Genomic DNA, 16,563 nt, shown 5'->3' with positions numbered 1-16,563 from the left:
TGTGTGTGTGTGTGTGTGTGTGTGTGTGTGTGTGTGTGCGTGCGTGCATGTGATTTTAGAAAAGCTTACTTTTTTTTGAGACAGGGTGTCTCTGTGGATCTCTGGCTCTCCTGGAACTCACTCTGTAGACCAGGCTGGCCTTGAACTCACAGAGATACACCTGCCTCTGCCTCACTAAGTGCCGGGATAAAAGCGTGCGCCACCACTGCCCAGCTAAAGTTCACTTTTGTAACCAACATGTAAAAACCTAAAACTATAAAAAGTTATGAAGTATTGAGAGGCTCCCATTCATGGATATACTACATAATGTCAAAATGTGGCTAATTGTATCTGTGGGCTTAATGCTCAGCACCACCTTATGGTAGGTGGAAAATGCTAGTCTTTGAAGAATGTAAGTGTAGAAAGGTAACATACTGTGTGAACAAATAAATACTAAGTGTAATGGGGAAACCGAGTCAGTACCTTGGCCCTATGAAGAATAGATCATCATATCAATATTAACTTGATTCTTTTAGTGTTTACAAATTTAGAGACTGATTTATTCTTTTGCCGTCACATATCTGATTCTATTTATTTTTGTTTCCAAGTGTGACATTTTGATTACCTGTAGGGTACGTTTAACAGATGGAAAAATGCAAAGTGTATAACTGCAGTTTTGAATTTTCCATTTTTAGCTAGAATTTCCCAGTCTGCTAAACTGATTTTCCTTGCAAACTGTTTGATGACACAACTAATCGGTTTGTTTTTCTCCCTGGTAGTGGGGTTGCCCAGACACTCAAGAAGGGGGAAATTTTTCTGTATGAAATTGGAGGAAATATTGGTAAGCATGTTTTCATCCTATATGTTGATTTGATGTTGCTAATGTTTATATTTGTATCTTTGGAACAAAAATATTTCTGTATTTGAAAGCAGACATACCATGCCTTTGACAGTTGTTATAGAGCTTGGGTTTGTGCAGTGGTCTGACCTTTCTTCTTGGGGCCTGTTTTTTTAAGCTCCTTCCTTTCAAATAATCAATCACATTCAGCCTTGAACATTCGACTTTTTTTAAATTTATTTATTTATTAACGATTTCTGCCTCCTCCCTGCCACCACCTCCCTTTTCCCTCCCCCTCCCCCAATCAAGTCCTCCTCCCTTATCAGCTCAAAGAGCAGTCAGGGTTCCCTGATCTGTGGGAAGTCCAAGGACCTCCCACCTCCTTCCAGATCTAGTAAGGTGAGCATCCAAAGTGCCTAGGCTCCCACAAGGCCAGTACGTGCAGTAGGATCAAAACCCATTGCCATTGTTCTTGACTTCTCAGCAGTCCTCATTGTCCGCTATGTTCAGCGAGTCTGGTTTTATCCCATGCTTATTCAGACCCAGTCCAGCCTGGCCTTGGTGAGTTCCCGATAGATCATCCCCATTGTCTCAGTATGCACATTTGACTTTTCATTTCACAAATAGATCTTGGAAATTAGTGTGGTTCCTTAGCTGAATCCCAAACTACTGTTAATGCTTAATACAGGTGAGGATGATTTTAAAGTCCATCCCACAAAGTATATTCACTTCTTAACATAATTCGATACCAGCACTAGAGAATGACAACCCAATTGACATTTTTAATACCTTGGCCAATTCTTTGAATGTTGTCATGAGACCCAGGGAAGGAGGACACAGATTTTGAAATCTAAGATTTGTAACCATTGGGATTAATTGGTACTCCCCCACTGTGTTAACTGATACCACATCTCCTTCACAGGGGAACGCTGCCTGGATGACGATACATACATGAAGGACTTGTACCAACTGAACCCGAATGCTGAGTGGGTCATCAAATCCAAGCGACGGTAGAAGACTAGCCAGAGGACTAACGTCATCATTCTTGCTGGGTCAAGAGTGTTAATAAAAGTAGCAAGAATCTTAATTATTCAGCTGTACCCAATTATATTACAAAGTGACATCTCCAGGTTTTCAAATTACAGATTTTTGTGACTTCCACAATTGTTAATTATTATTATTATTAAGAAAACAATTATTTTTGGAGTAAGAGAAAAGCAGCTTAATTAGCTTGTGAGCTATTGATACATACCTTAAAATATGTTCAGATGGGAAAGCTGTTTGGTATTTTTTTTTTATATGAAGTAAATTCTCTACCCCTCCCCCCCCGCCGCCTTTTGGTACTGGGGATTGATCCATAACTTTGCTTATGACATCTAGTGATATCCCCAGCAGATTAAATAATCTTTACTAATAGATTTATCAATGACGTTTTGGTTTATTTACATTTTAAGAGTGCTGTCTCCCCTTTCTTCCCTCTTTCTATCTACCTTCCCTCAATAAAACTTGCTTCTTAAACTGGAAAGAGACAGTCCACAGCAGGTATGGAGAGCAATGAAGGCAAGCCTAACTCCACAGAATCCTCTTTACCACAAAGTGTTAGTACTCATGGCTTTGAGTCCTCTGTCTGAACTGTCCTTCCTGCAGCATCCCAGGCAGTGGTCTTTTCAGCTTATCTGACGTATGTGCACAAATCTGTATCCATCATCAACACCAAAGATGTCAGGAACATCCAATCATTACCAAGGCGTGAAATGCTTAAATACTCAGGAGGAATAATATGGATCCACACAAATGCCTGAACCACTTCTGACTGCAATGTGAAAAGCCAGGCCATTTTTTTATGTACCACACTCTTCCAGATGGAATCTGAAGGGTAGCATATACAGTTACCTGGTGGCATTATCAACATTATCATAGTACAATCTGGGACAACTGGAGAATACAGTGTGAAATGTTACTTTCTGCCCTTTCCCCTCCCCCCAGAATGAGTCTTCTGTGTGTGATGATCATTGCTGTGAACCATTTTTTTCTGTTTTCATATTTTGCCTAATCTGAGTCCATTTGTGAAGATGTCATGGAAAGTGTTATTCCCAGGGCTTTTTGTGCACAGACCACACTGTGACAAAGCATGGATCTCTGCTGTGAATAAGAGAAATGAAACAAGAGCAAAGTTCGCCGTTTTTTAAGAGTTGAGTGTTATCGAGAAAAGGTGGCACGCATAGACGTGGCACCCATGTGTTGATGGCACTGTTCATAGCTCTTCATGGGATGCTGCACATTCTTAGATGCTCTTGATGTCACTCTAATGAGGAAGGAAAGTGCCGTTAATGAGAACAACGAAATGTTCAGCGTGTAATTACCAGAGCAGCCTGTGGATGGACGCTTCCGTAATGCCATGGTGGTTCGTGCCATTGCTTTTTTATTTAAAGAAATTTTATAATTAAATGCCTTTTTCTAAATGATTTTCTCTTGGAATTATTACTTTTATTCCAGTGTGTTCATGGGTCTCCTTTTGTCTTTCTAAATTATTTTAATTAACGGTCTGTTTTCATGGTAATTAAGTCTCCTCTACTCTTTTACTGGTTCTTTTATTTTTAAACTCAAAAGACATATGAGACAAGCTTATTTTCTTCATTAGTTTTCTTTTTTTTTCTTTACATAAATGTCTATTCTTTGGGGCTTTCAAAACACATTTTGTGATGTTTCTTATTATAAAAGTATATCCATTTCTTGGGTAACAAAATTTATTGATGTTTTGGTGTAAACAATGAACAATTCTAAAGAAAAATTATGTGTTTCAAACATTTAGGGATCCATAACAACAGAAGGACAGGAGTTATGATAGCGGTTTACAGAAATATTTCTAGAACACGTGTCCACTGATCCTTAGCACACTGACTACCTCCTCAGGGAGACTGGCAGAAGAAATCTCAGGGATTTTTTGGTTGGTTGGTTTGTTGGCTTGCTTGTTGTTTTTGTTTGTTTCTCGAGACAGGATTTCTCTGTGTAGCCCTGGCTGTCCTAGAATTCACTTTGTAGACCAGGCTGACCTCAAACTCACAGAGATCCCACTGAGTGCTGGGATTAAAGGTGTGTGCCACCACCACACAACTGAGTTCCCAGGTTTTGATGGGTGAAATGATGGGTATACACATACCCATCATATGTATATTTGCCTTGACAGAAGAGGATTCCGTGTCATATTATAGCACTTCAGATACATATACATCCTGACGTTAACTCAAATGCTTTTACTGTGATTTTTTTTTTTCTTTCCAGTAAGTTTCAACTTTTGTGTGTCCATCTGTTTGGTTGAGAAAAGGATGGTGATGTGAGAACAAATACAGTTGTTTTGAGTCTCAATCACATTAACACTTATGGGAGTTGCTGGTGGAAAATCTGGGATCCAGTGTTTAGAGAAAAGTGCTCACCTTTCTTACCTACCCCCATTCCATGGGGCTTCCTGTTCTCACGTCCCTATTCTTTCTTTCTGGCTTTGCCTCTTCACCTTTTGGCAGAATTCTTTTAGATATTTCTGGTCCTTGTTATTCCTTTCACTTAAACCACCTTTACTTAGAATAGTTATGGAAATTGATACAAATTCCTTGTTGATCATCTCTGGGAAAAAGTAGATGGTTTTGTTTTCTCAAGTTTGTAGAATTGGTTTGCACTTTGTGCTTGTCCTGATTCCCCACTTACTTGTCAGTAGGTGGCAGTATTGGGCAGAGATTCCTTTGAATCTAAAAGAATAGGACATTGTAGACTTTGAACCGGAGTTTATACCATACCTTGCTGTGACTTTGTGGGTGCCAGGCACCTCCAGCAGTTAGATGGTAACATTGTGGGCTCTGTTTTAGTTACTCGCTCTGAAACTGTAAGTAATAATTAACCTTGGTGTGTGTGTGTGTGTGTGTGTGTGTGTGTGTGTGTGTGTGTGTGTTTGATGAATTAGTCTGCTCTAGTTTTTAATCCATTGAGTGAATATGTGGCAGGGATACGAGACCCAGAATTAAGCTTTCAGCAATGTGTAGTGTAAACAGAAGTGCTGTGGTTCAAGGTGGGAAGCTGGGAGGATAGGGACAAGGAGCTCGGAAATAGAAGCGCTTCGGTGCCTCTTTTTTTAGTGAATACATGTTTCTGCATTTCAACAAATACTTACTGGACACTTGCGTATATGTCAAACAGGCTGTAACCCTTGAGATCCCTTAGTGGACAAAACAACCAAAACCATTGATCCTATTGGATTCACATTTTAATGAGGGGTACAAGCAATGAGTTAAACAAAAGTAAGTGAATCAAACTGCAGAGTATAACAAAAGGTGGTGATGTGGTGGCAGATAAAAGAGATGAGCAGAGCAAGTAGGACAAGGGCTGGCAGGTGAGCATAAGACAGTGCGAAATGAAGGCTTTCTTTCAAGAGTTGACACCTAAATAAAGACTTAAAGAAAGAGAGGGCTTTTCTGTGTGGATATTTGGAATTGTGTTCTAGACAAAGCGAACATTTAGGATCAAGGTCCACTGTAGGAATGTGCCTTGTCAACAGTGTGGCCGGAGTGGAGTTAGAGTCACCAAAAGCAAAGGTCAGAGAGGGAAATGCAAAGGCAGAGTCCAGGATCATGGGAGCCTTGCATTAGAGGGGTGGCAATTCATTCTTCATTTCAGAACAGCCAGGAAAAGGGCACTACTGGCAAAAGCCATAGCCATGAAGTAATGAGACATTGTGGTCACTCCACACAGTGAAGGCAGAGCCTACAGGCTTTCTGGCAAGAGACAAGAATTGGCACACTGAAAAGCTTTTTTTAACTTGGCTGTTGGTAGGGTGGAGTCTGGATAAACTATGCCCTTGGCTAAAAGATCAAGGAAGGGAGTGTGGATTTGATAGAGAAAACAGGGAATAAAGCCCTGAAGCTTCCCAGGACTGGAGGCTGGGGAGTAAAGGGAGCAGGGAAGCATTAGCAAGAAACCCTTCCTAAAATTAGAGATTCAGGGTATGAAAAGTCATGTGAAGGAAGGCCACCAAAGTCATAGCAGAGCTTCCTTGTCACTCAAATGGACTAGGTATGTGTGTCTCTGTTGATCCTGATGTCTAGTTGAAAATATTATAGCGGGACTAAGTTCTCTCTAAGTGAGGCAAACTGCCCAGAAAGGTGATTTGGTCTTGTTATTGTTTTGAATTTATTTAAGTAATGTTTTGAGGGAAGCTATCATGAGTGCAGGACACAATATACATGTGACTACTTGAATGTGACTTTGGGCACATTTCTTACCCGAGTTTCATTTTCTCTTTTGCGTAAACATAATAATGTAAGTATTTACTTTTTAGTAGCGTTATTAGACTTTGACTTTGTCAAGAGCTCAGCAGCATACTAACCAGATAACAAGTAGTCATATAAATGACAGTATTTTTATTAGTGGTTATAATGATTAATATCAGAGTTGTATAATAAGAATTCTCACAATATTGTGCTAGCACTCTGCTCTGGTTCCCCTCAACAGAGAGCAAAGGTGTAATAAACATAATTCCAGATTCAATAAACAGGAGAATCAGGGTCAGGAAGTAGCAGCTGTATTGAAAATGGCAAGGTCTACCCCTCAGGTAATTGTCACAGCAGCTCTTAGGAATATTCCTTCCTCCAAGGTAGGAATCACTTCCTACCTAGATAGTTTAAGGACTGCCCTCCTCCTCTTTATCTTGTTTAAGCTAATCAGCCAAAGGTCAAACTTTTTCACTGGAAGTCTATAATAGCATCTCTTCCTTGGAAAAGCGATGTATTGGCGGTTGGACAGAACATCCTTTTCTCTACTTCACGTGAGTGTTAGGCCAACATTGAAGGTGATTTCTTTCATTTATAATAAAGAATGCCAGAGGGCCAGAGTTCTCTCCCATCATGTGATGCACATCTGGAAGCACAGAGGTTTGTACTTGATGTGTCTGGGAAGATGGACACTGGGCTTCTTGTGTCAACTGCTCGCATTGGCTATCCCACTTTGCTGTCCTGGCTTTCTTGAGCCAGTGGTCTCTCAAATTCCATACTTAATACAAATTGAACATCACATCTCTTCTATTTCTCCTGACCTCTCAGCCTGGAATCTCGACTTCGCATCACTTCCTCTTTTCACTTGTGACCATGAGTATTGTGAGGAACAGCCTGTTTCTGGTTTTTAAAAAAGTGTGACAGGAAACAAGGGAATTCTTTCCCCATCATAACCATTTCTTTAAGTCTTTAAAGTTCCTTTGAATGGACTCTGGGCTATTTTCACATGCAGCTGCATATAGTATGAGTGAAAGCTACAAGCTGCCGGAAATGATACTTGAGGCATTTGTACCTGAAACCAAGACACTGGTTCTATCTAGCAAGCTCTTCATCCTGAGCTTTGAAGTCTCTGTGTCTCAACTAAAAGAGTTCAGATACGCCTCAGAGAAAGAGACCTCCTACTGTTGACCCTGTTCTCAGTTTCTACTCCTCACTGCATCTCAGCTGTTCAGTTCTGTGTCTTATTGTATCTCCTATAACCTTTACAAAATGACTGCTTTCATGGACTCTCTGCCTTTGGTCATCTTCCCTTTCAGGTAGGAACCATCGAGAAAAAGACACATCCCTTAAAGGGAGGTTCATAAGGAGAATGACCTTGGCACAATTCTTTGTAGTTCATCGGTTAACATTTTCCTTCTCTCACTTCCCTGTAGCCATGCTTTGAGGACACAAAGGGGACCAATCGAAGCATGACTTGTACCTTTGCAACTCTCAGTCAGTGAGTGGAATCTTGGGTATCTTGTCTGTGTCTGCTTGCATCATCTAGTTTGGCAAAAAGTCCAAGAAATCAGTTACAGACAATGTATTCCCTTTGGTACAAGAGTCTTGAAACATTCTAGGTCATGTTACACTTATTTCCGTGCCTACCTAATGTTGAGAGGGAAGAGATCTTCATGCTTTATTTCACTTGCCTATGTATTTTGGTCCCTAGAATTGATCTCAGAGCCTTATACATGTTAGGCAAGTGCTAAACAACATCCCTAGCAGGCTTTATGATCTCATTTATTTATTTGAGACAAGGTTTTACTGTGTAGCCCGAGCTATTTTTGAGCTCAGGATTCTCCTATCTCAACCTCCTGAGTGAAACGTGTTAGATTTTCAAGTATGGAGAAATAAGGACTTATTCGATGTACTAGATAATGGCTTAAGGTACTGAGTTTATTAGACAGTATCACAAACAGTGTTGCTAGTTAAGAAGAAAATATGGCCATTATGATTTTCCTTCTCCCATTCTTTTCTCCCCCCATACATTTTGATGTTTACTATATATTATACTGTGGCTATATGGCAGTAATGCAAAAAGCAATTGTATGATGTATTTCCACAGGGAAATTACATTTACACATGTGGATTGGAGCTGTGGAGAATGCATTCTTTACAAATTGACTCAGATTTGATGAAGGCAGATAAGTGTACAAGTAACTGTAAGATAAAATACAGTGAGACCATAAGGAGAGGATGATAGCAGAAACATGAATATATAAGTTGCTGAAGCATTTAGAATACTACAGACTAGACCCAGTTCAAAAGAATGAGGTTCAGAATTCGACCTGGGCAGTGGAAGGTGTGAGTGGGTGAGGCTGATGTCATGTGGTTGGAATCAAGAGTCTGAATGATCCTGCAGGAGAGTATGGGTGGGTAGGAAATTGCCAAATAATGAATCAAAAAACTTTTATAGCCCTGAGAACAAAGGCTGCTGCATTTCAACTGACCTCAGATTAGAGTGAAGTACTGATTTGAGATTAAAGTACTGATTTGAAAAGTATTTGAAATAGAGGAGGAGGGAGAGAAAATAGGATATAGGGAGAGAAAATAATGAGGGTGTGAAACAAGATGTATGTAAGGGTTGAAAAGCTAAAAGGAAGCATCTTTTAGGAAGGACTTTTTGAAAGGCGTATATTTAGTTAATACTTGTTGGAATATGGTAGTAAAAATGATAGGTGCCAGGAGGGGTAGCCCTGCCTTGAAACCATCACAGTAGCATGAGATGGGTCAAACTCAGAGATGTCGAGGAAAACAGTTTCAACATGGCAAATGTTGAGATAGATAATTAAGATATCAACAAGATAATAGATAATTAAGAGAACAACATAGGTAATTAACAACATAGATAATTAAATTAAGAGAACAAGACAAGAATTGAGCTGGAAGGATTAGGGCTGGAATTCAGGGTGAACTTTCTAGAAGTAGGCTGAAAGTGCTTAGGACTTTTCAGAACACATTGAGAGCAAGATGTGAGCAGGAACTGGATGATATGAACTTGGAGTTGGTGAAAGGATTAACAGTGGGGATGGAGTTTACCAAGGCAATTTTTTGATCATTCTTTGATATTATTTTACATAAGGGAGAATCACTTAAACAGTTTTTGCATAGACATTCTAATATTTAAATGATCTGTACCTCTGTATTTATTTAAGTCTAACTTTTCAATGAAGTCTTCATCTCTAAAGTAGTACTTAAAGTGTTTTTCTTTTTTTTTGAGATGGTGTCTCTGGTAGCTTTCACTGTATAACTGAGCATGACCTTGAGTCTCAAACCTTCCACCCCCACAAGTGCTCTGAGTATATATATGCACCACTGTGCCAGATTCTCAGGGTGCTGATGAAACAGGGCCATGCTCATGCTAGACAAGCACTCTCCAAACTAAACTATATCTATACACATAAATAATTGACTTTTGAAGAAAATTGATTGTGCCAAATATGAAAATAACCTCAAGATTTTGCCAAGCCTTCAGAGATATCACTCATTTACATTTTATTTCTATGATATTTTCAGTCTCTTTCCAAGTTTAAATTAAATGGTTTTAAAAGCTGGACTGTGACTGAAAAAGCACGGGATGAAACTGGACTCTCTGAACATGGCGAACAATGAGGGCTGATGGACAATGACAAGGGGTTTTGATCCTACTTAATTTTCTGGCTTTGTGGACACCTAGCCAGTTTGGATGTTCACCTTCCAAGATATGGACGGAGGGGGGAGGACCTAAGACTTACCACAGGGCAGGGCACCCTGACTGCTCTTTGGACTGGAGAGGGAGGGGGAGAAGGGTGGGAGGAGGGGGAGAAGGGTGGGAGGCTGGGAGGAGGCGGAAACTTTTTTTTTTTCCTTTTCTCAATAAAAAAAAATATGCTTGTTTGGAAGTAGGTCTTTAGTAAAGGCTGTTCACAGAGATGTGCTAAAACTTATTTCATTTAGTAACACTGTATGCCAGGGGTAAGAGCATGGCGGAGAAGGGATCAATGGATTGAGGAGGGAGACCAACTAAAATGAAATAAGTATAAGATCCCATAAGGAAACACAATATTTTGGAAGCAAATTTTAAAAATTGTAAAAATTTAAATAAAAACACCATTTTTTGGAGATGCTGTGTCTACTCTCACTACTCCTCAGTGTCCCTGTTATACTAAGGGACACTTTAATTTGCTTAGTAAAGCTTGGGGAACATACACCATATAACTTCTGATGATTCCACTCAAAACAAGGATGAGAGCAAATGTTATACAAAGCGTTGTTTCCCACTTTTAATTGTTGAAATGTAAACGATTCATTAGATGCTCTAGAATTCTGTTCTTCAAGTTTTTTCTTTTAACCTTTCTCCATGATATATTTCTGTGTTGTTAAGGGTCCTCTAGACTAACAGAACTTATATAACAAATCCCCCCCTCTCTCTGTGTGTATACACACATATAGATACGCACACACACACATATATTTGTAAATGAAGATTATACTTAATAGTTTCCCGGCACCCACACCCAAATAATCACACAGAAACAGAAACTATATAAATTACAACACTTTTTGGTAAATGGCTTAGGCATATATATACCAATCTCTTTTATCTTAAATTAACCCATTTCTGATAATCTATGTATCACCATGAAACTGTGGCCTATGGTAAGGTTCCCAAATCTTTCTCCATTGGCAACTACAGGGTATCTCTCTGACTCTGACTTCTTTCTCCCTGCATTCAGTTTAGTTTTCCTGCCTAGCTCTATTTGGCCTTGCCATAGGCCAATGGCAATAAAACAAATTCACATCAAACAGAGGGGAATCCCACATCACCTCCCCTTTTCTATATAAATAAAAAGAAAGTTTTTTAAATTTAACATAGTAAAATTACATATAACAAAACAGTTATCAAGAAAGAATTACAGTTACAATATTTACTCTATTGTATCTAGGAAATTTAAAGAAAATATTCTATCTATTTCATCTTTGTGAGTCTAAAATTTTCTATCTAATTCAATAACAACAACAACAAAAATGGTTACCAAGAAGCTGTGCTTGGTTCCCATTTTGGGGGGGTCTAAAAGTACTCTTTTTAAAAAGCCTTTTCAGGTCTTATGTGGATCCATGACCCAGACGGTGGGTGCCATTATGTAAACAAAGATTGCACTAATGTTTCCTGGCTGCCCAGACTCAAATAATCACACAGAAGCTATATTAATTACAACACTATTTGGCTGATGGCTCAGGTGTATTTCTAGCTAGCTCTTATGTTTTAAATTAACCCATTTCTAATAATCTATGTATCACCATGAGCCTGTGGCCTGTACGTAAGATTCCTGAGTCTTTCTCCTTCAGGAGCTACATGGTGTCTCTCTGACTCTGCCTTCTTTCTCCCTGTATTCAGTTTAGGTTTTCCACCTAGCTGTATTCTGCACTGCCATAGGCCAAAGCAGCTTCTTTGTTAACCAATGGTAATAGAACATACTCACAGCATACAGATGGGAATCCCACATCATATATATACATACATACACACACATACATACACACACTTACATAGATATATATTTATACACAGAGATATGTGTATATACAAATATATATGTACAAAGGGGATTTATTATATATATGTATACACACACACATATATATACATATATGTATATATATATATACACACACACACACACACACACACACACACACACACATGAAGGGATTTATCAGACTGACTTTTAGGCTATGGTCAAGATATTTCAACAATGGCTGCCTCTGAATGGAAGGTCCAAGAATATAGTAATTGCTCAGTCTACAGACTGGCTGTCTCAGCCTGGTCTTTGATATATGCCTGAATCCTGAAGAAGTACCTTCAATGCCAGTAAAAAAATGCACTAGCTAGCAACGAAGCAAGAGCAAGCAGGCAAAGAGCAACTTCTCTCTTACATGTCCTTTATGTGGGCTTCAAGCAAAAAAGAGGCTCCGGATTAGAGGTGGATCATCACACCTCAAGAAATCTTGATTAAAGTTGTGTCTTTGCACCTCAAAGATCCAGATTAGAACTGTATCTTCCCACTTCAAATGATTAAACTAAAATCCTTACAGATGTGCCCAGTCATTTTAAGTTTTAGGTAATTCTAGATGTAGTCAAGTTGACAACAAAGAACAGCCATCACAATCACCTTGTATACTTTTCAAAGACAGTCAAACATTTCATTCTCAGTTTTAAAACTTTCAAAGTATATCCTAAGTCTTTAATATATTTCAAGGAGAATAAATTCACCTTAGTGTTCTGATAACATGTTTTTAAGTGTATGAAACCTAATTAACAAGAATGCTTACGTAATTCTTTTACTTAAGGTTTCATTGTACTTCTAGAATTTTGTCCAAAAATAATATATCACATGATATGAAACAAATACATTGTTCTGTATCCAAAATAAGTGTCTACATGAATGAAACAAAATATGTAAAAAATTTGATAGTTATTCAAAATATAACAGGTTCTTATTGAAGATTTTGGATTAATTTTCTCTCTAATTGACACACTTGGTAAACATCATTTAGTTTGAATAAATACAACATTATTCTCATATATTTGTGTGTATGTTTATATCTATGTAGGCACAGAGAAGTCTTTTTTATGTGAATATAAATTATTGAATACTTTGGTTACAGTCACAGTGCACAGTTTTTTTTTCAATCTTTTGAACATTCACTATGTGACAGAAGTCAATGGCTATCTGATTACAATTATTTGTAATTATCCACTTGCTTTTGAAATCATATATTTTGAAACAACCTGACTTTCATTATGATATGCTCTCTGATTGTTATAATCATGCATTTTATTTTTAGTTTCTAGGAAGTATACCAGACAAGTAATAGCTGAGAGAAAAGAAAAATAGCTGAGAGGAGGTGTTATTGCATATATTGTCAGAATATTAATTTATACTTCCATTAATAGTAGTTGAGTGATATCCAGTATCTCTCTTTTATTCTCTTTTATATTCATTAATTTTATGGGTGAAGAAACAACATTTTGCTGTTTTAATGTACATCTTATGGATACTTTGTGAGGCTAATCATGTCCCATATGGTTGCTATAGTATGTTCATAAAAATATTATCTTTTTATCTTCTTTATATGTCAGTAATAGAGAAGCACAAAAGTTATATTTAGAAAGTTTACATTTATTATGTCTTCACATTTAATGAACATAGATGTGACAGAAAATATTTGCATAGCAGAGCATGTGACTCAAAGACTTTTCAGTGTTTGTGGTCTCAGAATTACTAGTGGATATTATAGTGCTTTTTTATGGAGCCATCTCTTCACCTCTATAATATTTTTACTTAGTAATAGTAATTGTTAGCAACATGGATTTTCCTTTGAACTAGAGGCTTCCTTACATTGCCCCTCCCCAAATAAGTCATATGGTATTGAAGCTGAACTATTCTACATTAAAATATACAAAAAGCTTGTGGCCATGAAAGTGATATTGATATTTTTATCACTAATGTGCATGGGCACAGATCTTCTAGATTTATCCTTGTATTTCAGATCTGGAATCATATCATCTCAGGTATAAGCACAAACATTTAGGAAGAGGAAAAGTTGTATGTGTTTTTAATATTTTAAAATAATTTCATAAATACCTACAACAAAATCTATTATTGTTGTAGAATATTCGTTGGATATGTTGCATTTTTATGCTCTGCACCATTTGTTGTAATCATCCAAAGATGTGTTGCATTCTTTTATGTTTAATTTTTTAGCTTTGTGTTACTTTGCCTGTCTAAATTACCTGAGTGGTCCAATAAAGAGCCAAATGGCTAATAGCAAGGAATGAGAAAGGATTGGTTGTGGGGGGGAGGTTGGAAGGCAGAAAGAATAAAAAGAAGAAGAAATCTGGGAAGAAGAAATCAAGGAACAAGAAAAAGAGGACTCTAGGGGCTGGCCAAGCAGCAAACCATGAAATAAGAAGTAAAGAAAGGAATACCAAAATAGAGAAAGGTAAGAGCTCAGAGGCAAAGACAGATGGGATAATTTAAGAAAAACCAGCTAGAATTAAGTCAAGCTAATGCTGGGCATCCAGCATAAAGAATAAGACTCTGTTTGAAATATTTGGGAGCTGAGTGTCAGGCTCCCCAAAAAGCTAAGAGTAAAAGAGTAATAAAGCAACCCACAATAAAGTATAAATACAGTTTCTAATGAAAACATCAATCATGTGTTTAGGGATCTACCAATGGAATTAATGAAGAAAAACAATTTTCTATGTGGAGAAATGTAATAAATATTCAAAGGTATATATTTAATGAGTTAATAGAAAAACTGAATAATAGGCCTAGCTCTGGAGGTACAGCTCATCTATCACTTTGCCTTGTGAGTTCCCAAGCCCACCTCACCATCTCCATACTCCCAGGCCTGCCTTTGGAGGAGTAGCTTCCCATGGCATTCCCTGAGAAGTCTGTCAACCCCATTCTCATACTTCCAGACTTAGCTCTAGAGGCACAGATTATCAACAGTTATGGCTGGTGAATCTCTCAAGCCTGCCAGTGTAGTAGTATCAAAAGTTGCACAATAACCTGGAATGGAGTATAACCCAGGTTTATTTATTTGAGGATAAACTCACTGTAAGGGAAGTGATCTGCAGTCCTCTGCATGTGCTGGGAACTGGAACCAAATCCAGCAGCAAAGAAGGCCATACATGCACTTCATCTACACTTATAGTGCATGAGACCATTCCCCCAAGTGGGCTGCTATCTTAAAGGCTATTGGCTGAAGGAGTTCCTACAACACCTCCCTCTTTTGTCTAAATAAGAGAGTTCTAAGTATAATAAAAAAAAACTATATACAATAAGAACGACTATCAAGTATTATCCAGGGAAAAGAAGAAGCAAAAACACACATAAAATTAGAGTTACAACTGGCATAAACAACATCAAACAAGAAATATATGCTAAATGTTTTAATAGTTATTCTATCCTAAGGAGTCTAAGTCTTATATTAAAAATGGCTTGGCTAAGTCATGAGAGGAAAGTTACTAAGACTATCTAGTCTTCAGCCCCACCAAAGACCTGAGAAGGGTAATAAAATTACCCACGTAAAGAGGAAGTGCATTTAGGCAACTTCCTAAAGGTGCAAGAAGTGACAGAGACAACCAGCTACCTGGGCAAGCATTCAAAGTCTTATTTGCAATGTTGGGATGACCAATTAAGGACTAGAGTATTTAACAGACCATTTTGAAAGACAGGAAAGTTAGAAAAACTGTGTTACCTTGTCTTCGCAAGGTCTGGCAGTCATTTTTCTTGTATCCTGCCTTTTAAAAGTTTGGACATCATGCATTTTTTTCAGTATTCAAGGCAGGGGCAATTCTTTGCCCAAAGGCCAGTTTTGCCAAGAAGAAAACAAGCTCCAAGTGGAGTGTCTTCCCAACATTCTCTCAAGAATAGATCAGTGCTGCAGAAGCAATTGTGTCTCATGTCAACAGAATCCTAAGTTATTTAAATGCCATATTCTACAGTTCTTTGAAGTGTTTGATGATTACCATCTAAATACAGAATACAATCTCTATGCATCTAAAGAACCTGACTAGTCTAACTATGAAAATATAGGTGACTATTGGCCTGTAATTCTTAATAGTATATAACATAAAGACTACGGCTTCTTATTAAAAAATTAAACAATCTTTAAACAGATGTTCAGCAACATCAAAATATAGACAATATATATTATATATTTCTTGATTAGAGGTAGAAATGTATAGTGCGATATGATAAATAAATCTAAAATTACATCAATGTACAAAATATTTTAAACAGTTAGAAACATGCATGCATACAATAGAACAAAATAACTTTGCATAGGTATTTAAATATTATAAACAGATATTGGATCTTATTCAATATAATAAGTATAATTTGAATTTGTATCAATATATAAGAATCTATACCAATGTAAATTGTCTATATAAATAATAGCTTACAAGTAATAATCTACCGATTATCCCATTCCATCCACCCCCCTCTTTTTTCCAAAAAAGATCCTTGAGCCTACTTCATATCCACTGCAACTCTATAGCACTTGTAATCAACCCTTAACAGATATTCCTAACACTGAGGCCAAACTTTGTTGGGAGAGGGGACATCATTTTCTAGAATTACTTCTTGCTATCATGGGGGTGATGTTATTTCTATGGAATCCTGTAAAAACTAAACTAAAATTATGGTTAAGTTTCAAGATTACTATCTGGTACAATTGCAGATAGTCTTTGAGTAGTCAGTAAGGTTTTTGTGAAATTTTTGTTTGAAGTTCTGTCCAGAATGTTCTAGGAAGTTGCACCATCTCAGCTAACCAAGTTGCAATAATCTTGAGTAGTTTGTAACCCAAAACCAATCTTAAAGTGGTGCTATCAGCATAATGGCACCACACCAACCAGGTGGAATTGCTGTGCGCCTCATTTTTTTTTTCTGG

The 16,563-nt window shown here is 37.6% G+C and overlaps 1 protein-coding gene across 4 annotated transcripts in view; it reads left to right on the top strand.

The window, feature by feature from the left end:
* Arhgap18 (Rho GTPase activating protein 18) overlaps positions 1-2,235 on the top strand; it is a 220,621-nt gene extending 218,386 nt beyond the window's left edge. For all 4 annotated transcript variants that reach the window (XM_026786410.1, XM_005360897.2, XM_013351448.2 and 1 more), the window contains exons 14-15: positions 759-820; positions 1,740-2,235. In XM_026786410.1, the coding sequence (XP_026642211.1) occupies positions 759-820; positions 1,740-1,831 (154 nt within the window). In that variant the 3' untranslated portion in view covers positions 1,832-2,235. The remainder of the gene's footprint in view (positions 1-758; positions 821-1,739) is intronic.
* Positions 2,236-16,563: the final 14,328 nt, after the last annotated feature.

This window comes from Microtus ochrogaster, linkage group LG4 (assembly GCF_000317375.1).
Source record: "Microtus ochrogaster isolate Prairie Vole_2 linkage group LG4, MicOch1.0, whole genome shotgun sequence".
NCBI lineage: Eukaryota > Metazoa > Chordata > Mammalia > Rodentia > Cricetidae > Microtus > Microtus ochrogaster.
The sequence above is the reverse complement of the archived record's forward strand: the minus strand, read 5'-3'. Positions and strand labels throughout refer to the sequence as shown.